General features: G+C 32.5%; 3 protein-coding genes across 8 annotated transcripts; 2 read left to right on the forward strand and 1 right to left on the reverse strand.

Annotated features, from left to right (window-relative positions):
• Positions 1-150: 150 nt before the first annotated feature.
• On the reverse strand, positions 151-4,186 carry Ints7 (Integrator complex subunit 7). Of its 2 annotated transcripts, XM_076903777.1 has the most exons (13): positions 3,967-4,186; positions 3,543-3,862; positions 3,244-3,468; positions 2,926-3,175; positions 2,783-2,856; positions 2,549-2,694; positions 2,127-2,472; positions 1,798-2,057; positions 1,520-1,720; positions 1,358-1,451; positions 1,172-1,275; positions 602-1,097; positions 151-507 (listed from the first exon to the last, which is right to left on the reverse strand). In XM_076903777.1, exons 1-13 carry the CDS (start codon positions 4,055-4,057, stop codon positions 229-231), a joined length of 2,886 nt encoding a protein of 961 aa, XP_076759892.1. In that variant the 5' UTR covers positions 4,058-4,186; the 3' UTR covers positions 151-228. The 2 variants fall into 2 exon arrangements, with proteins under 2 accessions (XP_076759892.1, XP_076759893.1); XM_076903778.1 differs by lacking the exon at positions 3,967-4,186 and having other exon boundaries at positions 3,244-3,457; positions 3,543-3,677.
• Positions 4,187-4,424: 238 nt separating this feature from the next.
• Cdc37 (cell division cycle protein 37) lies at positions 4,425-6,591 on the forward strand. The gene is made up of 5 exons (XM_076903779.1): positions 4,425-4,623; positions 4,975-5,108; positions 5,193-5,637; positions 5,717-6,022; positions 6,107-6,591. The coding sequence occupies exons 1-5, from the start codon at positions 4,591-4,593 to the stop codon at positions 6,302-6,304; spliced, it is 1,116 nt and encodes a 371-aa protein (XP_076759894.1). The 5' UTR covers positions 4,425-4,590; the 3' UTR covers positions 6,305-6,591.
• Positions 6,592-7,232: 641 nt separating this feature from the next.
• Chd1 (chromodomain-helicase-DNA-binding protein 1) lies at positions 7,233-22,098 on the forward strand. 5 transcript variants are annotated; one of them, XM_076904872.1, is made up of 21 exons: positions 8,276-8,415; positions 10,939-11,051; positions 11,893-12,174; positions 13,336-13,524; positions 13,600-13,769; positions 13,833-14,469; positions 14,609-14,816; positions 14,905-15,182; positions 15,304-16,030; positions 16,121-16,366; positions 16,456-16,623; positions 16,722-16,845; positions 16,931-17,088; positions 17,188-17,546; positions 17,685-17,919; positions 18,168-18,284; positions 18,365-18,592; positions 18,680-19,006; positions 19,076-19,554; positions 19,639-19,752; positions 19,811-22,098. In XM_076904872.1, exons 1-21 carry the CDS (start codon positions 8,410-8,412, stop codon positions 20,028-20,030), a joined length of 5,385 nt encoding a protein of 1,794 aa, XP_076760987.1. In that variant the 5' UTR covers positions 8,276-8,409; the 3' UTR covers positions 20,031-22,098. The 5 variants fall into 5 exon arrangements, with proteins under 5 accessions (XP_076760990.1, XP_076760991.1, XP_076760987.1 ...); XM_076904873.1 differs by having other exon boundaries at positions 19,823-22,098; XM_076904874.1 differs by lacking the exon at positions 11,893-12,174.
• The last annotated feature ends 393 nt before the right edge of the window (positions 22,099-22,491 follow it).

The following is a 22,491-nucleotide window of genomic DNA, read 5'->3' on the forward strand; positions in this document are numbered from 1 at the left end:
CTATCGCTACTCCTCCACTCGATCTATTATCGAGTCGTGAGATCAACGAAAATATGTGTCTCGCTTAGTTTAAAACTATACCGTATGATAGGAGAGAAATTTCGTATAGGAGGATGCAGCGAGGAATATAAGACACTATAATGATTTCGATTAAATAAAGAAAATTTGTTCTTCTATATTTCTAAAACATACAAACAGTATTATAATGAGAGTTATATGAACACATTGTTATGGTAATTTTCTCTTGGCTGGTTCTTCGTGGACCCTGACTTGTAACGTAGAACGCGGGCCGCACTTCCACACGTTGCTATCCTTGTCGAGTATACTTGCACTTGCCGTAACTTGATACTGTCCACCACCGGTGTTCATATTATTGTTCACGTTATTGGTGTTACTTGCGCATGCCGTTGTAGTCGAGCCCGGACTTCCCAGTGAAAGTAAAAATTCGCAGGCAAAGAAATCGCGATGCGGTGTAACCGTTTGCTGTAGCTCGTTCGCGTTAGAATCCTGCGGATGAAAATTGTTACTCGTTCAGTATGCCTGTCGGGTATCGAAGTAAACGTACAGCAAGTGATTGATTAGAAGGAATGTTAATTCGCACCTTCTGGTCCGAATTAATTTTCGACGGAGGCGTGGTAGAAATAGAAATACAAACAGCAGCAACGGAACGATAAAGAGAAGCCCGTCGGCCGTGTCGCAGTACACCTTCGACCTTCAACGCCAATTGACTTCCCTGAGGAACAGACACTGGTTCACCGAGAACACGGGGTTGCGGCGAAACCGACAGCTTGACGCTAGTTGCTTGTAAGGCTTGGAAATAATACCGAGGCATCGGTAATCTCATCTTTGTCCCAGCTAATAACATCACTTGCGAGACTAAACAGTTTATTCGTGAATGACTAAGCGCTGCTGCTTTATTTTCACCTATATAGGTAGGCGCTAGACGACGTAGCTCTGTGCAGCAACGAGCTAACTGACGCATTTCAACGGTATCGCCAAAATTGAAATTGACCTCGCTTTGATGATAGGTTTGGATTCCTGTACCGCCGCAAACACGTTCGACGCTGTTCACTAGTAAACGACAAATTTCCTGTAGTCTATATACGGTAAGTCATGGAAAATCATACTAAAGCTATAAATTAAGAAATCTCATTAGATTTGCAAAGGATACGCTCGTATATTAGTCAGTGAGCCGGGATCAGCATCAAAAGCTGATTGGTAAAGTTTTTGATAATTTTCTGCACAATTTTTTAATTCTTGAGCTGATTTCCTCAACTATTAAACATAAATATACATAATTTTATTAGAATTATGCTTAAAACGCAACTAAATATGTTAATAAAGAGAAAGAATTTACCTGGTTAGTAACACGACCATACCGTTGGAGATCATCTTTCGTAGTAAGAACTACTGTACACGTAATAGCGGGTGGTGGAGCTGTACAGAGAGATCTAAAATAGAATTGCTTTTATATAGTCTCTAATAATTAGAATATATACTGATTTTATATTCACAATACCTGCACGAATGTAAAAGTTGTACAATGGCTTGAAGAAATTCGCAACGTAGCTTTGAGTATTCACTAGCAAATTGTAAGCTTCGTAACGGTGTACTAGCAGCTTTTAACGATGCGCAGGCACTTGCATATCGCGCAATAGCACCATTTAACTTCTCTACAGTATGAACTCTTGCTTTGCTTTCTACTTCCTCAGTCTTTTCCCTATAAAAAGGAGTATAAGTGTAAGAAATAGAGAACATGTTGAAAAAATTAGTTACCATCAATAAAATGAAATTAACATTAGGTAACTCTCAGCTTTTGTAACTAATTCCAAACCGGACAACCAAAAATGTAACTGTTCAGAAGCGACTGTTTCTTTTAAGCTTCTAAATATCTGAGTAGCTATTGTATGGTGACCGTATCTTGCGGCACTACGTGCAATTCGATATTTGGCCCAACCATCTATATTTTGTATAACTTCCTCTACCGCTTCTAGACATTCCGCGTTCCATTCGTATCCTCCAGCTACCATTTGAAAAAGTAGCGTACATAACATAACCTTTAGTAGAAAAATGCATACTTTTTAATAACTTTTTATTTTATATGCACATATATCAATGATGACTACCTTTGTATGCACATGTACAGTTTGTTTAAGCTTCGTTAATATGTCTGGCAGAAGCGGAAGTAGTGTGTTTTCTCCTATACTTCCAATAGCACCTAGTGCTTCACATAAAGCAAGTGCCTGCTTTTCACTTTGACCACCTTCTGTGTGAGCATTAAATAGCGTACTACCAATTGCATCAACAAATATCGAACAATGATTAGGTTGCGCTCGGCACAGTTTTACCGTTGAACGTAAGCAAACTTTTAACTGACGTAAATACTTGTCATCTAAAGCTAGTAGTACAATTAAAGATTCAAGGCAAGACGCGATATCTTGTATCCCATAGGCTGGTAAACCTTCCTCATAACTGAAAAAATTATTGGTTCAGATGTATGTGATCTAATTTGCTTCAAATCAGAGATAAAAAATCGTTAAATACATACCAGTAACAAGCAACTCGAGCTAAAATAGTAATTGCTTTTACCGCGATAAAAGGATCAGGAGAGTAGCATGCATTTACACATAGTGATAAGAGAGGATTTCCTTCCTCCCTGTTTGCATCACACGTTACTGCACTCTGACTAAGTACCTAAAATAAATAATTTTAAAGATTTATTTGTGCATCTCAATACTTAAGATAATATTTTTTCATTACTGTTTTATAAATCACTGAGGACCTCGATTACATCTAACGTTCGAATAAGAAGATCTTTATTTCCAGCACCATCCTGTAGGAGTGTTGTAGTACTTTCTGAAATGTAATATATTAGCATTCATAGAATATCTCTTTTTATGACTATAATAATTAACTTATCTTTACCTATCAAATTATTAAGGGCGCCTTGAGGCCACAGATGTGCTCCTCTTCTGGCTAAAGAGTGCAATAGATGCAGGGCATGACGCTTAATAGTTAATCTTGGGTCATCTTGCAAATAACGTAATAAAAGTACAACTTGTTGTGGAATATCAATTAATGTTGCAGAAGCTAAAGTGCTTAAAGCACTTAACGTAACTCTGACAAATTCAACTGCTGGATAACTGGCAAGAAGTTCCGTACACAATTCATTTACCTTTAACAATTTATAGTTAAAAAAATATTTGTATACATGTAAAGATTGTCAATACCATATTTATATACCATTGAAGCTGTGAAAGTATCATGATGCATGTATTGTAAGATAGGTATAAGTTGTAATTTCATGGATGCTGGTGTTGCTTGACCTCTAATCATATCAGATATTTTGCTACACATAGACACAGCAAATAACTTGGATTGCGCAGCGAACATTTGCGCTGCATATATTGCAGCTTCAACTTCAACCGAATCATGAGAATCCAATGATCTTCTTATACTATGATGAACCTTAGAAAGATTAGAAAATATTTTATCTTAATTCATATAAGAATTAAAGTACAAGAATTGTTGTAGTGTTTTACCTGTTGTCTTTCGGGTATAATACCAGCTACACTACCTAACGTGCGTAGAGTTAAAGCTCTAGCTACAGGATCATTAGAATGTATCACACTATAAATACGTCTCACAAATTCGTCAACATTTAAAATTTTATCCAAATGCTTCTCGCTCTGTTGACATACTCTGAGAACCCAAACACGTAAAAAGTTACTTCCAGTGCGAAAAACTTCGGCTAGTTTTAAGAGAGAAGAGTTTATCAGTATAGGAAACGGATATTTCTCAAATAATCGAGGAAACCGTACTATGGCTTCGCATTGTTCACCAATTTTTGTGGAACGTAAACCTGAAAGATTGCGGAAAGACAATTGCAGATATAATTAAAAATAATGTCCATTTAAATCTTCTATATCATAAGGACTACTATATGACATATCAAAGTAAACACACCTTTATCCAATTCTATGAGTGCAGTATTTGCATCTTGTTCTGGTTCACCAAGCCCTGTATCGTTAAACGCATTCATTCGTATGCTGATCATTTTCCTCAATAAATAAAATTCATTCAATAAAGGATTAATGAAATATTTCCAGCGAACATCAGAAAATATTATGGAACTCTCGAGTACGATACAATACTAAATTCACTATGATTGACCAACACGTGCGCATATTGTAATGTATACAGCCTTAAGTATGCGGCTATGTGAGTGTTAAGTTCCAAAAAAAATTATTTTTCTAAATAAAATAAGATAAAATGTATATTTTATTCTTTCAACTCGTACAAGTTAAATACATCAGATATGATTTAATTCTTTGTGGATAGCGAGAATGGTTTATAATTGAAGTAGTTGAGAATCACTGATATGTTACATCGAACGACGATCTTCCTCGCGCCAATGCAAGATCTGTATTCACGTTAGCGCAGTTGACAATTAAACTTCAGCAAGTACAGGCATTGTGTTGATACTTTGAAAGGAATAAAACGTACTATCTGTATAAGTTACATTTTTAATATAATCGGTTCTGTACAAATACGTTGTTCAATAAAAAAGTGTATTCGAAGGATTAAACGATGGTAGACTATAGCAAATGGAAAGATATCGAAGTAAGAATTTAGTTTTGGTTCAGTACGTGCTTGTAGAATATTCTAGAGTGGTAGTAGAAGTTTCGAGTGTTCTTTCTATCTATGTTTCTTAGAAAAACGTAAATTATCAAAACGAGGAATGCCAATTATAATACTAGTTAAAAATTCTTTGTATATATATTTGTTGTGCACATAAATCGCAGAAAGTTGATATACGATTTTCGACGTAAGGTTATACTGTAACGACAAATGTTAAATTTTTATAGTTAGAAGATTAGATGTATGCATATTGATGTATTGAATGTGAAAACATTTAACAGTATATATATGTATATATAACAAATAAGATGTTAAAATAGTTATACTTGCCAGATTTCAGACGATGAGGACGATACTCATCCAAACATTGATACACCATCATTATTTAGATGGCGTCATCAAGCTAGGATTGAAAGAATGGAAGAACGGAGGCGTGAGCAAGAGGAACATGAAAGAAAGAAAGCAGAGTATGTTAAGTTCTATATATAAGTATATAGAAATGTATATAAGTCTTGTGATTCAATAATTCAAAAATTCTTATTAATTTGTAGGACTTCGCAAAAATTAAAAGACACAAAGGAAAAATTGGCAAAACTAGAACGTGAACGAAAGTGTTCGGCTGATTTAACGGCATTAAAAAATGTTTTACAAGAACTTGAGAAGGAGGAGAAAAAGATCCAAGAGAAGGAAGAGGAAATAAAGAAAAAAGAAAAATTGACACCTTGGAATGTTGATACAATTGGTCAAGATGGCTTTGCAAAAACTATAATTAATAAAAGGCTGCCGCATAGAGATGATGACAGCGGCCTGTCGGATGAAGAAAAGGAAAAGCGAATGAAAGAGTTTGTAAAGGAAAATGAAAGTAAATTAAAACACTTTGGTATGTTGAGAAAGTATGATGATAGCAAGAATTATTTGACAGAAAATCCTCAATTAGTATGTGAAAATACTGCAAATTATTTAGTGATTTGGTGTATTAATCTAGAAATAGAAGAGGTAAGAATATATTCAAATGCTTGTAACAAGTACATTTATTTATTTAGATCTTATTTTATCAATATGTTATTAATTTTAGAAACATAATTTAATGGAACATGTTGCTCATCAGTGCATATGTGTGCAATACATTCTAGAATTATCAAAACAATTAGGTGTTCATCCTAGAGCATGTGTAAGTTCCTTCTTTAGTCATATTCAAAACGCTGAAATAGAATATAGGAAGTCCTTTGAAGATGAATTAAAAGCTTTTAAAGATAGAATACGTAAGAGAACTGCTGAGAAAGTAGCAGAAGCTCTTAAAGAAGCTGAAGAAGAAGAAAAAAAGGCACGTCGCGGCCCAGGTGGTCTCGATCCAGTTGAAGTCTTTGAAAGCCTCCCAGAGGTACAAACGAATCCATCATACATAGTTTTTATTACTTATTTAATGTAGCAGATGATTGCTATAATATTAATGCGTTACTTTTAGCCTTTACAAAAATGTTTTGAAACACAAGACCATGCCTTATTGCATGAAACATTGGCACAGATGCCGCCAAAAGAAGCATTGTATCATATGAAACGATGTGTCGATAGTGGCCTTTGGGTACCTGATGCAAAAGCTAAGGAATTAATAGATGGAGAAGCATCTGCGGAAGATGCAGAAGCTGTGCCCGATCCCGAGTAACGTGTATATATAAGTTACATATGTTGACCTTCATAACTCATTTATGCGAGCATTCTTTAGTATCATGAATATGTTACAATAAAATATTGTCATTGGACAATGAGAACGAAATTTTTACCTCCGTTCGCTTTTCTTATCGTAATATTATACTATCGTTATACTTTGCGTTACTTTAAGACTGAATTACTACATAAATTGCAAGTTATCATAAAAAGTGTGAATATATTTACAAATTGTTAATTAAATCCAACATCTATGTAGTGAAATATGATACACTTTATCCCCTATATATTGCACTGAGTAACTAAAACTTACTTCTAATGTAAACGTTCAAGTATTAATATTTGTATCTCCTAAGTATGATACATGTAGGTTACATGTATATGTATATATATATAAACTTTGATCTGTTGTGGAAAGAATTACGTAAATACCTTTTATCTCTTTTTTTTCTGTTATTTTATATGTACATTAAATACTATAGACAAATTAACGTTGTAATGGAAATAAAGAAAGTACATTTATTTCTTTGTGAATTCATTTAATAGAATACGCATTTTGTTGCAGATATTATTTCGATCCTTGTTTTGTGTCTGCAATCTGAAGATAAATGTACAACTTTAAACATATACAATTTACGTTAATTGTAATACTAATCAACTTTAAGTTCAGCACGGTCATGTATCAGGATCAGAAAAAAACATAGTTCTAAAAATTAAAATATATTTCAAATTTATGTATATGTATATATAAATTTATTAGTTTTTAACATTTGATTCCTTTAAACTAATCTTACACATTCATTTTAGGCGCCAAACGTGATGTGAGATATCGATATACGATATTTCGAGAAATCGATTCTGAACCGGAAACTGTAAATAATCGTATATCGAATTGGTGGGCTTTTCTTCCTTTTCCGGTATGACGTGCCACGGGTGTCTGGGTAATATTTTTCGTCTTTTATTCTCGTCATAATACGTTAGTTTCATCGCCTGCGAAAATACAAGCTGGTTTTCATTGGACCGGGTAAAACTATTTCTTTTATTAGTTATCATTTTTTGTACATTTAAAATATTCAATACTCCACTATTTCATTTCAATTAAATTTAGCATTCATCTCTACCCATTCTGATGGAAAACGATAGCTTTTACACATTATTTTGCTTTATAAATCTGCTTATTCACTTTGCATGGTGACGCCATTGACGTTCATATAATTGTGCACTGTTCCTTTTTCATCATACATAGTTTTATTATTACATTGTAAGGAATGAAATGAAGTCTCTGAGCTCGAATATGGTATTGCGCATTTACAATATCTTACAAACATTATTCTTGGTTGAACTTTTTTCTGACAAGGTTATCATATATGGTCCGTGAATTTATCCAAGTCAATGTTCCTGCAGTGTAATGCTAATTTTCTTACACGATTCGACGTACATTTCGAGTAAAATAAATGAAAAGAGATAATATAAACCGCGTGCATAGATGATTTTCATTGCTTGGTTTGCTCCGATCACTGTAATTGCGCATATACAGAGCAATTGAAAAACTGTCGCCAGGCATTCTGGGTAAAATTTTCTGTGAGTAATCAAAATGGCTGTCATACAACGATTTCCGTTTTGCGACTACGTTTTAACGTAATTCCTGAAAATGTTTTTTTTTCCCTTATGTTTCGTATACCAAAGCTTAATATCTAAGTAGGTGTTTTTTCAAGCAACATATTCTATCAGATTTTTGCAATATACTCGTAGAAGTATATAAATTTTGATTAAATTTATGGGGCGTTCTTCTTAGTGCGGGGTGTAGATGAGAGAAGGGGAGGGGAGGAGCGCGCGTGCGTTGCATGATGGGACGATAGACAGGAGGACGGACGGGGAGGGCGAAAGAACGAGTCGAGTTCACAAAATGGCGGCCAAGCTCAGGCCCGTGACCATATAGTACGTGAAAATTCGATAATTTTGCACGATGTCGCGACTTTATACATCAATAGTCGTTTAACGTTACGAATACGTGTATACGCGGTAGTTTAATCATTGAATTAACGTGATTTTGTGCGTGGTGCGTGTAATATCGAGATATCGGTGCGACGCGCAGACGGAACGATGCAGGTGAGTGGTCGGGTTCGAAAATTGTCTAAGTTTCAACTTTTCTTCAACTTTTTTTAGCAATAACTGTTTATTTTCGTTGTTAATATGATCGTCAATGTTATTTCAAATATCAATTTGCGTGATGTAGCCGCGGTGTTGTTTGGAGTAGGGAAAAATCGCGTTGTCACATGCGTTTCATTGAACTACTGGTAGAAAAATGCTTGTAAAAATGAAAAAAATCATCGTAATTTTGTTTAAAAGGTTTCTGCGTATAGGGCGGGGTCCTACCGACCTTAAGAGCTCAGGGACTTGTCTCTACTAAATCATAATTTTCTGCAATTTTACATAGTTTCCAGCCTCCTAATAACCTATAAGTTTGTTTACATTCATTCAATTTGACATTTATCACTTAAAATACCATTGTTCCACCTCAATTTTCGTCAAAAATGATTCCTTACATTCTCCTCTACCTTGAGCCCAAACTTATTCAAAAATTTAAAATAGACCCATTTTTGCAAATTTAGCCTAAAGATTATGATGCACATTCTCTGCGTTATGGTTGAGACTGTGTAGCACAATCATCTGAGAAAGTTGTGGTAATTAAGTGCTTTTCATGGGGAAAATACTTGAGATATTGACAGTTTTTTTCCTTTAAAAGGAAGCAGAGATTTCTCTAATATTTCAAGAATTTTTATATATTGTGGAAAAGGTCTAATTCTTCATTTATTCATAATGCTTTTCACAAAACTTGAATTTGTTAGCAACTAAAAGATACCATACACTCATTTTGTGTTTGCAAATGGCATAAATTTATAACTTTGGATATCATTTTTAATGGAATTTTGTAAAAGTATGTTATACAATTAAATGGGTCAATGATTCATATCAACAAGAACATGTGTCAAGGACGTATGAAACAAAACTTCTATTAAAATTCATTCAATACGTAAGATAATCAGAGAAATGTTTTTATGCTCTTTCCTTAGAGAAACATACTTTTTTTTTTTATAGTTATGTAACGTATTCCTCCTAATAATGGCATAATGTATTTTTACCAAGATCTGTGGTAACAGAATCAAATACAAACTCATTTCAAAATAGAAAATGATTATTCAATACTATAGATGGATAATACACATACATATATTGCTTAAATGTTAATGGGGAGAAAAAATTTAGAATTTTCTTATTCTCAAGCTGGAGAGATATAATTGTTATGCATATATCGTGTAAAGAAATATATTTCTGTTAGATACAAAAAATAGTCATTGCTATTTATGTCATTATTAATGAATGAAATAGTATATAGTATCTGAAATGAGACTATGATACACAATGGCAATATATATTAACAGCTGTATTATAGAATGATCCTTACTTCATGTAAGGGTTTAGTTTGTATATCAAAGAAATAAGAACTTTTCAACTATAAGAATGTTGTCTCTGTTATATGAAACACATGTTGTTGACATAGTTTTAGATATAAATTGTTTTTGTAAGGTGATAATAGAATCATTATTTTCAAAACAGCATTGTGCTTCACACAACAGAGTTCTATTTTATGTTTCCTTCAGTATAGAATTGGTATCGTTCACTTTCATTAGCTTTTTAATATTAACAGAATTCTTATTTATGTGCGCGGTTAAATACTATTCTTATAATAAAGTTGACAATAGCTTGTACAAACATTATGATGGATACAGTTTTTCTGTGATATAGTAAGGTGTATGCTATTCAAGAAACGGATGTAAATTTTTGAGTTCAGTCAAGTGTTGCTTATAATGTACTTGCTGAATTGTTCAATAAATGTATATAGTACTTAAATGGTGAATTATGTTATTCTAAAATACCCATTATACCTTACACTAGCTACATTTACAGGTAACTTTACAGAACATCTACTACCATTGTTTTAGATAGATACGTACAGTACATAGCAAATATTTGAATGAACGAAACTCTTCAAAATTTTTGGGTATTTGTTATTGTGAAAGTTGAGAACTCATTTTTAAAGGATGAATTTATCCTTGCAAGATGCAAAGGCATTCTTGCATGTATACTGTAAGTAACTATCTTTTTTTCATTTGATCAATTATGCGATTCATATTGAAATGAACATTTAATTGTACTGTTTGTTAATTCATACGTAAATGTTATCCAAGAATAGAAAGTTAAATGTTCTTCAAGTGCACTGAATGGTACATTTATGAGTCTGGAAACTAAGGAGTTTCTGACTACAAAATGGTGGTCAAGAATCATAAAATGGTGGAGAAGTCTTCTTAATAGATGGCACTGCTAATTTATGTATAAGTTATATTCTGAACATTGGAAATGAACAAAACAATGGAAAATACGTGATGCCATTATCTGAAAGAGATGCTAAGATGTATTCAAACGGCTGTTACCTACATACAATTAAAATTACACAATGAAATAGATGTTTATCTTAACAATTAATGGATAAAAACTATTCCAAACAACACACTGCGACTTATGTATTCTTGAAAAACGAAACAATGCTAGATTGGTCTGATTAAATTACAGAAAACATTAGAGTCTGAGTCTGGTAAAGAATCTGGGTCTGATTCTGAAAATGAAAGTAAGAGTGATAGCTCTTCTTCAGGGAGCAATACAGGATCTGGTTCAGGATCAGAAAGGTGGGTATTTGATTACTTGTTACCTAATCTCTTTCTTTCAGAAAGTCCAATACACATCAATCTAATCTTTTGCAATGTATCTATACACAGTACACTGCTTTCAATAATTTTATTTAGCTATAAATATATACCATTTCTATCTATACAACTATAGTAATCAGTAGTTGATCATTAAATGGTACTATATGTGGTATCATTTGTTTATGTAATGTTTTTGGCTTTCTGATATGTAAGAGGTTATTTGAGATTGATATCATTTAACTTTGTGTATTGCTATAGCTTTATATAGCATTAACATTGCTTTGATAATCATGCTAATTTAATGTATCCCTTGGATTTTATATAAGCACAATCTACAAGTTTCTGTTACTCATGCAACATAGTACCTGTTTTTTGTACTTTTAAAATAATCTAAGCACTAGGTAAGGTAGTACTCTACTGCTTCTACTCATTACTTTATTTGTTATGATAATTTGTCCAAACGAATTATGCATAGTGTATGTTTATATAGATTTATGAATAAAAAAAGATAAAAACAGGGAGAGATTTTAAACACGAATATTGGAATACTGATACATGATTTAATCAGCTGATACGTATAAGTAGAGTCTAATATACATTCAGAGAATCAAATGTACAACTGTTTTGGTATTTATTAGGAGTAAAACAGTTTTACTCGTTTTAATTCTTTGTTTTCTCGTTCAATTCGGGCCGTTGTATAAGAATACATTTTAGAGACGTTTAAGATTTTTCTATTTTATTGAATATATTTTAAACTGCAATACTATAAATTGTATGAAGAATGATGGTGAAATAAAACATTGCCTGACTGCGAACGCAGTGACTCTAGCTCTTCAAGCGGTTCCGGATCGGGATCAGGTTCTGATTCTGATAAGTCTGAGAAGTCGGATGCACCTGCACAAAGCGATAGCTTCCAGAGCAAAAGTTCAAATCACAGCACAGAAACAAAAGTTAGGCTTAAGAATGAGTCTAGTCGCGAATGGGATAAGAATCCTGACATTTATGGAATCAGGAGATCCGGCCGTTCTAGGAAAGAGCCCGAGAGGCTTGCTACGCAACGTGAAAGTGATAGCGATAGTCGCAAGAAATTTAAGAAAAAGGGGTAAGTAACACGAAGAAACTCAAGTAATTATCAGAAATTCAAGTTATAAATTCTATAATCCTTTAAATTAATTATTATCGATTTGAAAGGATAGACAATAAATACGAATGCATCTTGTATTTTTTATCTAATAATAATTAATGATTTCCATTTACATTTCTCGAATAATGACAACTGATGGATTTATGATGTATATACAAATTAAAAATACTGTAATACTTTTTAATACTTAAATATAAGAAACGAAATTCCTTTTTAAATGTATAATGTATTAAAATGTACATAAATAATTGTTCACTACGTATTGAATAATATCCAAAATAATATTAATAATAATAATGATAATAATAATAATAATAATAACAGCGGTGATAGTATAAAATAAAAAATGTAACAAGTCTTAATTATAATTATTTAATTTATAATTTCAATAGTGAGTGACAAAACTTCAGCATTTTAGATTACACATAATTTATAAGTAGCTGCTGTTTAGTAGGTTTGTACCATTTGCAACTTTAGCAGCAATAATAATTCTTTGAAGCTTTCGTGTTATAGTTTATGTATGCACTAGTCTCTCTTACATATATTATGTATCAGTGTGCTTTCATAGTTTTCATTTTTAATGTTAAAAATTGTGTTCATTAAAAGCTTTGTGCTTCAACCAATTTTTTCAATCACAGCACTATTGTGTGTTTGTCATTTTGTTTTGCTAAACAAAATGTTGCATTGCATTACACAATCTTAATATTCATTATATCTTTAAGTTTGTGCTCTTTACCTATCCATGTTTCTGTGTATTTCATATATAATGGGAAAGTATAGAATCTACTTGAATTTGTGTTGAATTACCTGCATGCAAGAACTGTTATTATAACATAAAATATAGTGATCTTTTTTTTTTCTTTTGTAGTAGTAAACAGTAAGTAAAATTCATCACGAAAAGTATCATTACTTCATTAGTTGATTTACTAATCACTTTTCTTCCTAAATTTTTCTAAAATAATTTAGATTTCATTGATGATTACTATTCGGTTAAAGAGCATAACTTGTTGTACAAATCACATTACTTAATTTCTACTTATTATTGATAAATAAAAACCATATGTATTTATAAACATTATAACATATTACATTTTCAATCTTTCTCTTTTTTTTTTATAGTTCACACAATTCGTGGAATTCGGAAAGTTCAGATTCTGAATCTGATGATGATGAAAGCAGAAGACCTCCGCCTAGTAAATCGTTGAATAGACGAGCCGCGCAGAAAGCGAAAGAAAAAGCTAGAGCACGGAAGAAACAAATTTCGGAGTCATCAGAAAATTCTTCTTTCGATAGTGATGATAACAGAAGGTATGCAGCTTAATTTTTTATGAATAGAATATGATAAATGTGACATTTGTATTGCTAAGTCAATTCTTATTTTAGACAAGTAACAAGAAGAACAGGGACTGCTATCAGTTACAAAGAACAAAGTGAAGAGAGAACTGACAGTGAAGATCTTGTAGAAGTTGATGAAGGTAGCACAGCTACTGCAGAACCTGACAATGCAGAAACAATTGAGCGGATTTTGGGACAAAGAGTTGGTAAAAAAGGAGGTTGGTCTTCAATGTAGTTTAAATGGCTCTGCCTTAAATACTTTATTATATTATGTACTTCAGTTACAGGCAATGTTACTACAATTTATGCAGTCGAAGAGAATGGGGATCCAAATCCAGAGGATTTATCTAATGAAGAGACTGAGATGCAGTATTTGATAAAGTGGAAAGGATGGTCTCATATACATAACACATGGGAATCAGAAGAATCTTTAAAAGCACAAAAAGTAAAAGGATTAAAAAAGTTAGATAATTTTATTAAGCGAGAACGGGAAATTAAACAATGGAGAGATTATGCTGGACCCGAGGATATAGATTATTTTGAATGTCAATTAGAACTTCAACAAGATCTCTTAAAGAGTTACAATAATGTTGAAAGAATTATTGCGGAATATAACAAACCCGATTCAGATCATCCAGATTATTATTGTAAGTGGGAAAGTTTACCATATGCCGAGGCTACATGGGAAGATGGGGCACTTATTATCAAGAAATGGCCAGAAAAGATCAAAGAATTTCGCGAAAGAGAAGAGTCAAAGAGAACACCAAGCAAACACTGTAAAGTTCTTAAATCAAGACCCAAGTTCCATCAGTTGAAGGGACAACCAGAATATATGGGAAAAGGGCGAGACTTGGTTCTTAGAGATTATCAAATGGATGGATTAAATTGGATGATTCATTCTTGGTGTAAAGAAAATAGGTAGGTTATTATTTTTTTTTCTTATGATTAACTTCGAACTGTCCGGTTCGCAAAGGATTAATGGATTAAATTTATGCAATGTACCAGGATTCATCAAACTGTATACTTTTTATTGTGATGAACTCTGTTATATTTACAGTGTGATTTTAGCAGACGAAATGGGTCTTGGTAAAACTATACAAACAATATGCTTCCTTTATTATTTATTCCACACGCATCAGCTTCACGGGCCATTTTTACTAGTAGTTCCTCTTTCAACAATGACTTCCTGGCAACGAGAAATGTCACAATGGGCACCAGATATGAATTTCGTTACATATCTGGGCGATGTTACTTCCCGTAATGTTGTATGTATCATCTCTATTTTTTTTTCTTTTAAAGGGAGAAATTGGCGTATTCAATACATATTTACTACATTTTACACATGTATTTCAGATTAGAGAGTATGAATGGTGTTATAGTTCAAAAAGATTAAAATTTAACGCCATACTTACCACATACGAAATAGTACTTAAAGATAAAGCATTTTTGGGTGCCTTAAATTGGGCCGTGTTGTTAGTAGATGAAGCACATCGACTAAAGAATGATGATTCTCTTTTGTACAAAGCACTCGCTGAGTTTCATACGAATCACCGACTTTTAATAACTGGTACTCCACTACAAAACAGCTTGAAAGAACTGTGGGCGTTACTACACTTCATAATGCCCGCTAAGTTAGTTTACTTTTATATAAATATTATCACCGTTACATGAAATGTATATAGCTAATGATATACTAGAATGGTGTATGACTTTTTAATATTTTTTTCATGAGAATTCTCTTCTTTTTTATAGATTTAATTCATGGGAAGAATTTGAAAAGGAGCATGATAACGCGGCTCAGAAAGGATATTCCAAATTGCACAAGCAATTAGAACCATTTATTTTACGACGTGTTAAGAAAGATGTAGAAAAGTCTTTACCAGCTAAAGTTGAACAAATATTACGAGTAGAAATGACGTCTTTACAAAAACAATATTATAAATGGATCTTAACCAAAAATTATAACGCTTTACGAAAAGGTGTTAAGGGTTCTACTATGACATTTCTAAATATTGTTATTGAATTAAAGAAATGTTGCAATCATGCTTTTCTCACAAAGCCTACCGAAAGTGAAAGAAAGGAAAATAATGAGGATTACTTACAGCAACTGATCCGCGGTTCTGGAAAATTGGTTCTTCTTGACAAATTGTTGGTCAGATTACGTGAGACAGGTCACAGGGTGTTAATATTTAGTCAGATGGTCAGAATGTTAGATATTCTTGGCGAATATCTACAAAAGAGGCATTTTCCATTCCAAAGATTAGACGGAAGTATAAAAGGAGAGCTACGGAAACAAGCACTAGATCATTTTAATGCAGAAGGATCACAAGATTTCTGTTTCTTACTATCGACGAGAGCAGGCGGTCTTGGTATTAATCTTGCCACCGCTGACACAGTCATTATTTTCGATTCAGATTGGAATCCACAGAATGATCTGCAAGCGCAAGCCAGAGCACATCGTATTGGGCAGAAAAATCAGGTTCATTTAATATTTAATATTAATCGTGCAGACATAATATCGTTTAAAATGTAAACATTTTTATAAGAAAAAATTTTTTACTTTACATAGGTAAATATTTATCGTCTAGTGACAAAAAATTCTGTAGAAGAGGAGATAGTAGAACGAGCAAAGCAAAAAATGGTTTTGGATCATCTTGTGATTCAACGAATGGATACAACTGGTCGTACAGTATTAGATAAAAAAAATGCAGGAACCAATAACAATCCATTTAACAAAGAAGATTTAAATGCTATTCTAAAATTTGGTGCTGAAGACTTATTTAAAGACGAAGAAGATGGTGACGAAGAGCCAACTGTAATTGTCCTAAAGAATTTAAACTATTCTAAGTGAGATTGTATAAAAGTATAAAAAAAGATGTAAGTTTATTATTTTTATGTAATTAGTGCGATATTGACGAAATTCTGAGAAGAGCAGAAACGAGAGACGAGGGACCTTCGACGGTAGGAGATGAATTATTATCCGCATTCAAAGTAGCTAGTTTCGCCGCATTTGAAGAAGAATCCGAACCCGTCAATCAACCCAATGACAATGACGATGAAAGTAAAGATTGGGTAAATTTCTCTTTCTTACGCACTAAATATATTTCGTAATATTTCTTCGTGCTGTAAAAGGTAATTATTAACTGTATCTTCGATCGGATCGCTTTTAGGCCGAAATTATTCCAGAAAATTTCAGAAAGAAAGTTGAAGAAGAAGAGAAATCGAAAGAAATGGAAGATCTATATTTACCACCAAGAAGTCGGAAGACATTACAGCAAATTAATCAAAGTGAAGGTATATCATGATAAAGATAATATTTATTATAGTATAACTTATTTATTATACATATATCTCACTAAATATTTATTGCGTTATGAAGGAAGGGGAAGGAAACGAAAAAAGCAATCTGCCGATGATAGCGATGAAGGCGAGGATTCTGGAAGTGAGGCTGAAGGTAGTGACGATGAACGTCCTAAAAAGAGAGGTAGACCAAGAGTTACGCCGCGGGAAAATATAAAAAGTTTTACTGATGCTGAGGTATATTTATGTTCCTATATACTTGATTAACCATTGTATCGTATAATAATATTCATAACTATATGTTAATGCGAACATTTTTATTCGTTTGTTACATAGATACGGAGATTTGTTAAAAGCTATAAAAAATTTCCTGCGCCGTTGAAACGATTAGATGACATCGCAGCAGATGCAGAACTACAAGAGAAACCAATGTCAGAGTTACGTTTCCTGGGGGATCAGCTGAAAGCTCGATGTGAAGCTTGTTTATCTGAATTTGAGAGTACAGCGAAGGAAAATAAGGGTGAAGAAGAGGGTAAAGGTCCTGGCCGTAAGAGAGGCAGAGGTCCTACATTTAAAATTGGTGGTGTTATGGTTAATGCGAAATCTTTCTCAGCTGCCGTTAAAGAATTAGAGCCATTAGAACAAGCTTTGCCATCGGATTCTGAACAACGATGTAATTGGCATATTGATATTAAGTAAGCACATTTTTTATATAAATTTTTGCCGAAGTTAAAAATATTTTCATATGTATATATATATATATATATATATATATATATATATATATATATATATATATATATATATTTACTTCATCCTAATTACTATTACAGATTAAAGCCGGCAAATTTCGATTGCGATTGGAGTACTGAAGATGATTCTAGACTTTTAAGAGGTATATATCAGCACGGTATGGGCTCTTGGGAAGCTATAAAAATGGATAGTAATTTAAAACTAGGCGACAAGCTTTTTCCAAATGGTAGTAAGCTTCAGCTAAAGAAAATAAATGCTCGAGCTGAGTATCTTTTAAAAGTACTCAAGAAACAAATCGATTCCAAGTTAGGAGTGGTAAGAAGATGTTACTTTGCCTTTAAAGAATGTATTCCATTAAAAAAACTTCCTTCATTCCTTTATTGTACCCTGACAGGGCTATATCCATATCCCGCAATCAGAATATCAATTTAAGGTAATTTCTGGAATAAATACTGATCCTCACACTTTCATACTATAAATTCCCCACCCACAATTTTGAAATACGTATATAGGTATTGTTAATTTCATATTTATGGTTCACTGTATTTCGCTAATAATTTCAGACCAAGGCAAGGAAACCAAGAAAACCAAAGGAAGTAAAAAATGTAATTACAAAAGAGATCATAGAAGAAAATGATAGTTCAGGTGAAGAAAGCAAATCGAAGCTTAAAGTGGAAAAGGTAAATTTACTAATACGTTCACATTATTAAATTTTAAAAATGTTCTATAGGTAAACATTTAAATATTTCTCTAATTAAAGCCACCTGTAAAGAAAGAAGAAGAGGTTGTTGTAAAAAAGGAAACTAAAGAAGAAGTTGAAGATGTGGTGGAGGAAAAAAAGAAGGAAAAGAAATCGAAAAAGGAGAGAAAGGAAAATAAAAAAGCTAAAAGAACAAAACAAGCAGCTGGTCCTATGCATTTTACTGCTAACAATGAACCAAGAGCTCTTCATATTCTTGGAGATTTGGACCCTTCGATATTCAACGAGGTTAGCATCAAATTGTAGCACACGTCGATTACATATAAAAAATGTGGGTAGTGATTCGAAATTTTAATCATACATTTCATTATATAGTGTAAAGAAAAAATGAGACCAGTAAAAAAAGCACTGAAGGCTTTGGATAGACCTGATCAATCTTTGAGTGAAGCTGAACAGGTTGCTCACACGAGACAATGTCTTGTACAAATTGGAAACCAAATTAATACTTGTTTAGAAGAATATAGGGATCCTGAACAAATCAAAGAATGGAGAAGTAATTTATGGTATTTTGTATCTAAATTTACAGAATTCGATGCAAAGAAACTTTATAAATTGTACAAACATGCGACGAAAAAGGGTGGCGAAAGTAATACAAGCGCTACATCTAGCCCAGAGAAGAAAGAAGAATCGGGAACTGCGAAGGTACTATAATTGGTTTCTTTGTTTGGCAAATTGGATTCTGATATCATTTTAATACAACCAATTTTATAGAAACACGCAGAAAAACATATCGAAAAAGCAGTAGAAAGTCTTAAAGAAAGTAGATTGCAAAAGCGCAGAATCGAAGATATGGAAGAAAACTCAAATAGTAGTAGTACACCGAGTAAGAAACATCTCTCGGCTATATCAGCTGTAAGCAGTATCAGTAATACATCCACAGTTACTATTGGTGCTATCACTATTACTCCCATTACCTCAACTCCAAATTCTACATCAAGTACCACTAATAGCGTGGATACTCCGCGACATAAAGAAAAGGAGTCGAAACACAAGGACATGAAGAGAGACAGAGATCGTGATAGAGATAGAGACAGAGCACATAGTGACAGAAGTATAGATAGAATGAGTGGAAGCAAAGATGAGAGAATTAGGAGAGATAGTGGTAGTTACAATATAGGTGGACACTATAGCGGAAGTAGAGAAGATGATCATTGGTTATCCCGTGACGGGAGAGATATTCGAGATGGAAGGTATAATCAGGGAATAAAAAAAACCATAATATTTATTACTTTTTAATATTGTACTCGATTTAAGTTGTCAATTAAAATTTATAGATTCGGAGATCATAAACGTGATCGTTTTGACTCGTACGGTCGAATGTCTAGTGGATATCACCGTGACCGAGACAGAGATCGTGATCGTGGCATGCACATGAATGACAAACGGAGGTAAGTTATAAATGGTAGGATCTTTTATGAAAATAAAGTTCATAAAATTCGTGTTCAGTGATTATTATAGATATCCATCGGGACCACCCAGTTACGGATATGGTCCAGGAAGCTATGGAAGTGGAGGCGGTGGTGGTTACCCCCCGTCTGATATTCCACCAAGCCATTTTAGAGGTCGTGGTTATCCTGGAGATAGTTACCCTAGTGATTGGCGACCAAACAAAGATTATAGACGAGATTATGATAGAAGACCACCACCGCCAAATGCTAACTCCTAGTGCTCCTTCCTTGTTACCGTTCTCGAATGTGTTGTTGAACGGCTGTAATTCCGATGGAGCCTTTTGTTATTTTATCTGACTGAGCATTAGAAATTATGCTCACTTAAATGTGGCTATATGCTAAATTCTTTTACACAGTTTATTCTGTGATTTAGTACCACTTGTGACTTGTACCTATGTATAAAATCTATTCCAATGCTTACTTAAATATGCAAAGAATTCTACCATGATCGAGAATGGTCTTTTCAAGACTTCTGAGAAGCGGTTGTGCAAAAATAATGAATCGATACGCATTCTGAGTGTATAATTGAAATTTTCTTTTTTTTATATACATGTCGAATGTGTTTTGAAAACGAGCAATGATGTCGAATTTTTAAGTTTCTATTCACTAATTTTTTTTTCACTCATAAGGGATTATGTTTACGTAATTGAACTTATTTTATTACAGTGCAATTATTATGGCAAGATTTTGATAATGAACTAAAATCAAATTAATGTGTTTGTAGTATATATTATTACGTACAGTGTTAAAAATTCGTGATTTAAAGTGTATGCCTTCCTAAATCGCATGTAACATATTTTGCATTTTTCGATACTGGTAATGTATGTTCAATGGATGTTTAGCTTGTATACAGTTATTCACTAATTCAAACTATATTGTGTTTCAACATATACGTCTTCAAACTTTTATCATTGATTTATGATTTAACAATGTATCGTACAATGGTCAATGTTTTATTGCACTGCAATAGATATTAAAGTACCGACGTCTTATTTTATACCATAATGTATATGTAAAATTGTACAAATTAGTCGACATTATATAAATTTTCTATTAACTGAAAATCCACAAAAATTTCACATCAAAAGAAATATTGTAGAATATCGTGACATCTTTTTGTGATGATACACAGTGCACGCGAGCTGCACTGTCTTAATACACATGTATTTATTGTAAAATTAGGAAGAAAACGACAAATATGATATTTGCCAACAGATAATTACATTCTTGAAAGAGAAAAAAAATATTAACTTTCTCCTCTTTTATAGAATTTATACTTTCGCAATTGAAAAGGTAGATAAGAATTCTATTTTTGCGTTCATTCTTTTAAAGTACCATAGTTTTGTATTCTATCAGAAACAATGTGAAATACTGTAAATATTAGCATAAGACAATAGTTATATTCAATGTATATTTAACTACGAAGTTACTAAGATAGTATTCTGCTTTCGTGTAGAAAGAATAAACAAAAGACTAGCTCACTCAGTTTTGCTTCAGTTAAACGCGATTGAAAATAACTCTTAACATTGTAACAAAAAAAAAAAAGAATGAAGACGAGTTTTTAATTATTCGGCGATCGAAGCCTCTAAAAGAGTATGAAAAATATTTCTTGATTAAATCGGAAAGTATGGTAAGAATTTGTAAAGTACATCATTCTACGAGAACCTTGTACTTTATGGTCTATCTGTTAGAATGCCATGGGCAATATTAATTGTGCTATGTTTCTGCAAACAAATACTTGCAAATTTTATATTCATAAAGAATGAAAGTCAAGCTTTTTTGTATCTATATGCATTAATTTTCTTGAACCTAAAGTCATGTGAGCGGTATGAATCATTTTCAATAACGTAATTTATTTTTTTATTACATAAAATTATTTCTTGAATAAATGATATGCCTTTATTAGACTGTACAATAAAAAAAAGAACTTATTTTATAGATTACTTTATTCACATAAAATGAATTTATTAATGGTAAAGTTTTACAATTTTAGCGTGCATTTCTGTAAATAATACTATATATATACGTATGATATCTGGCCAGATCGAAGCAGAATTGTATATTACGTTAACGATACGTGTGTCTTACGTACATATGTATAAAAAAAAGTGCATTGAAATTACACTACAATAGAAATCTGCTAGTTTAGGTTTTTAATTGCAAGGTGATATTCTAAACAGTGAGCTATTTATAATTTATTACTAGCCGAATACAGACTGCGAGTAATAAAACAAAAAATATGTTGTAAATATAAACTTAAGAGAAATAAATGATGTAGTAGAATAATTTGATATTGGAGGACTACAGTGACACACTTTATTACATTTGGAAACACGAATGAGAAAGTTTTTCGTAACATATACGTAATGTTATAAACGCTATTACTGGCAAGGATTTTTAAAATTAATTTAATTGTCTATCTGCCGGAATCACTTTTTAGAATAAAATTCTTTGAAAAATATGTATTTAAATAATGAAAATATAACAGTGGTCGCGTTTGTTAATATTTTATTATTCACTTTTCTTCATAATATTATGTCTGTACAACCATAAATATTCTTTTGAATTTTATATCTTTCAAAATTCGTACACGATATATTAATATACGAAATAATAAAGTATACAAGTTTTTTTGTAAATTCAACTTAAATATAACATTACAGTCACAGTGTATGCTAT

This window comes from Xylocopa sonorina, chromosome 11 (genome assembly GCF_050948175.1).
Source record: "Xylocopa sonorina isolate GNS202 chromosome 11, iyXylSono1_principal, whole genome shotgun sequence".
Lineage (NCBI taxonomy): Eukaryota > Metazoa > Arthropoda > Insecta > Hymenoptera > Apidae > Xylocopa > Xylocopa sonorina.

Bases quoted from the DNA above. Each gene is read 5' to 3' on its own strand.
- Ints7 (XM_076903777.1), bottom strand. From the start codon at position 4,057: ATGATCAGCATACGAATGAATGCGTTTAACGATACAGGGCTTGGTGAA. The intron at 1,721-1,797 runs GTTAATTTCATT...TCCTTTTTATAG, and splicing joins AAAGCTGAGAGTTACCTAAT to GGAAAAGACTGAGGAAGTAG. The intron at 1,098-1,171 runs GTATCCTTTGCA...TACCGTATATAG, and splicing joins TCACTGACTAATATACGAGC to ACTACAGGAAATTTGTCGTT.
- Cdc37 (XM_076903779.1), top strand. From the start codon at position 4,591: ATGGTAGACTATAGCAAATGGAAAGATATCGAA. The intron at 5,638-5,716 runs GTAAGAATATAT...TATTAATTTTAG, and splicing joins TTAATCTAGAAATAGAAGAG to AAACATAATTTAATGGAACA. The intron at 6,023-6,106 runs GTACAAACGAAT...CGTTACTTTTAG, and splicing joins TCTTTGAAAGCCTCCCAGAG to CCTTTACAAAAATGTTTTGA.
- Chd1 (XM_076904872.1), top strand. The intron at 16,846-16,930 runs GTATATCATGAT...TGCGTTATGAAG, and splicing joins GCAAATTAATCAAAGTGAAG to GAAGGGGAAGGAAACGAAAA. The intron at 17,089-17,187 runs GTATATTTATGT...TTTGTTACATAG, and splicing joins AAAGTTTTACTGATGCTGAG to ATACGGAGATTTGTTAAAAG.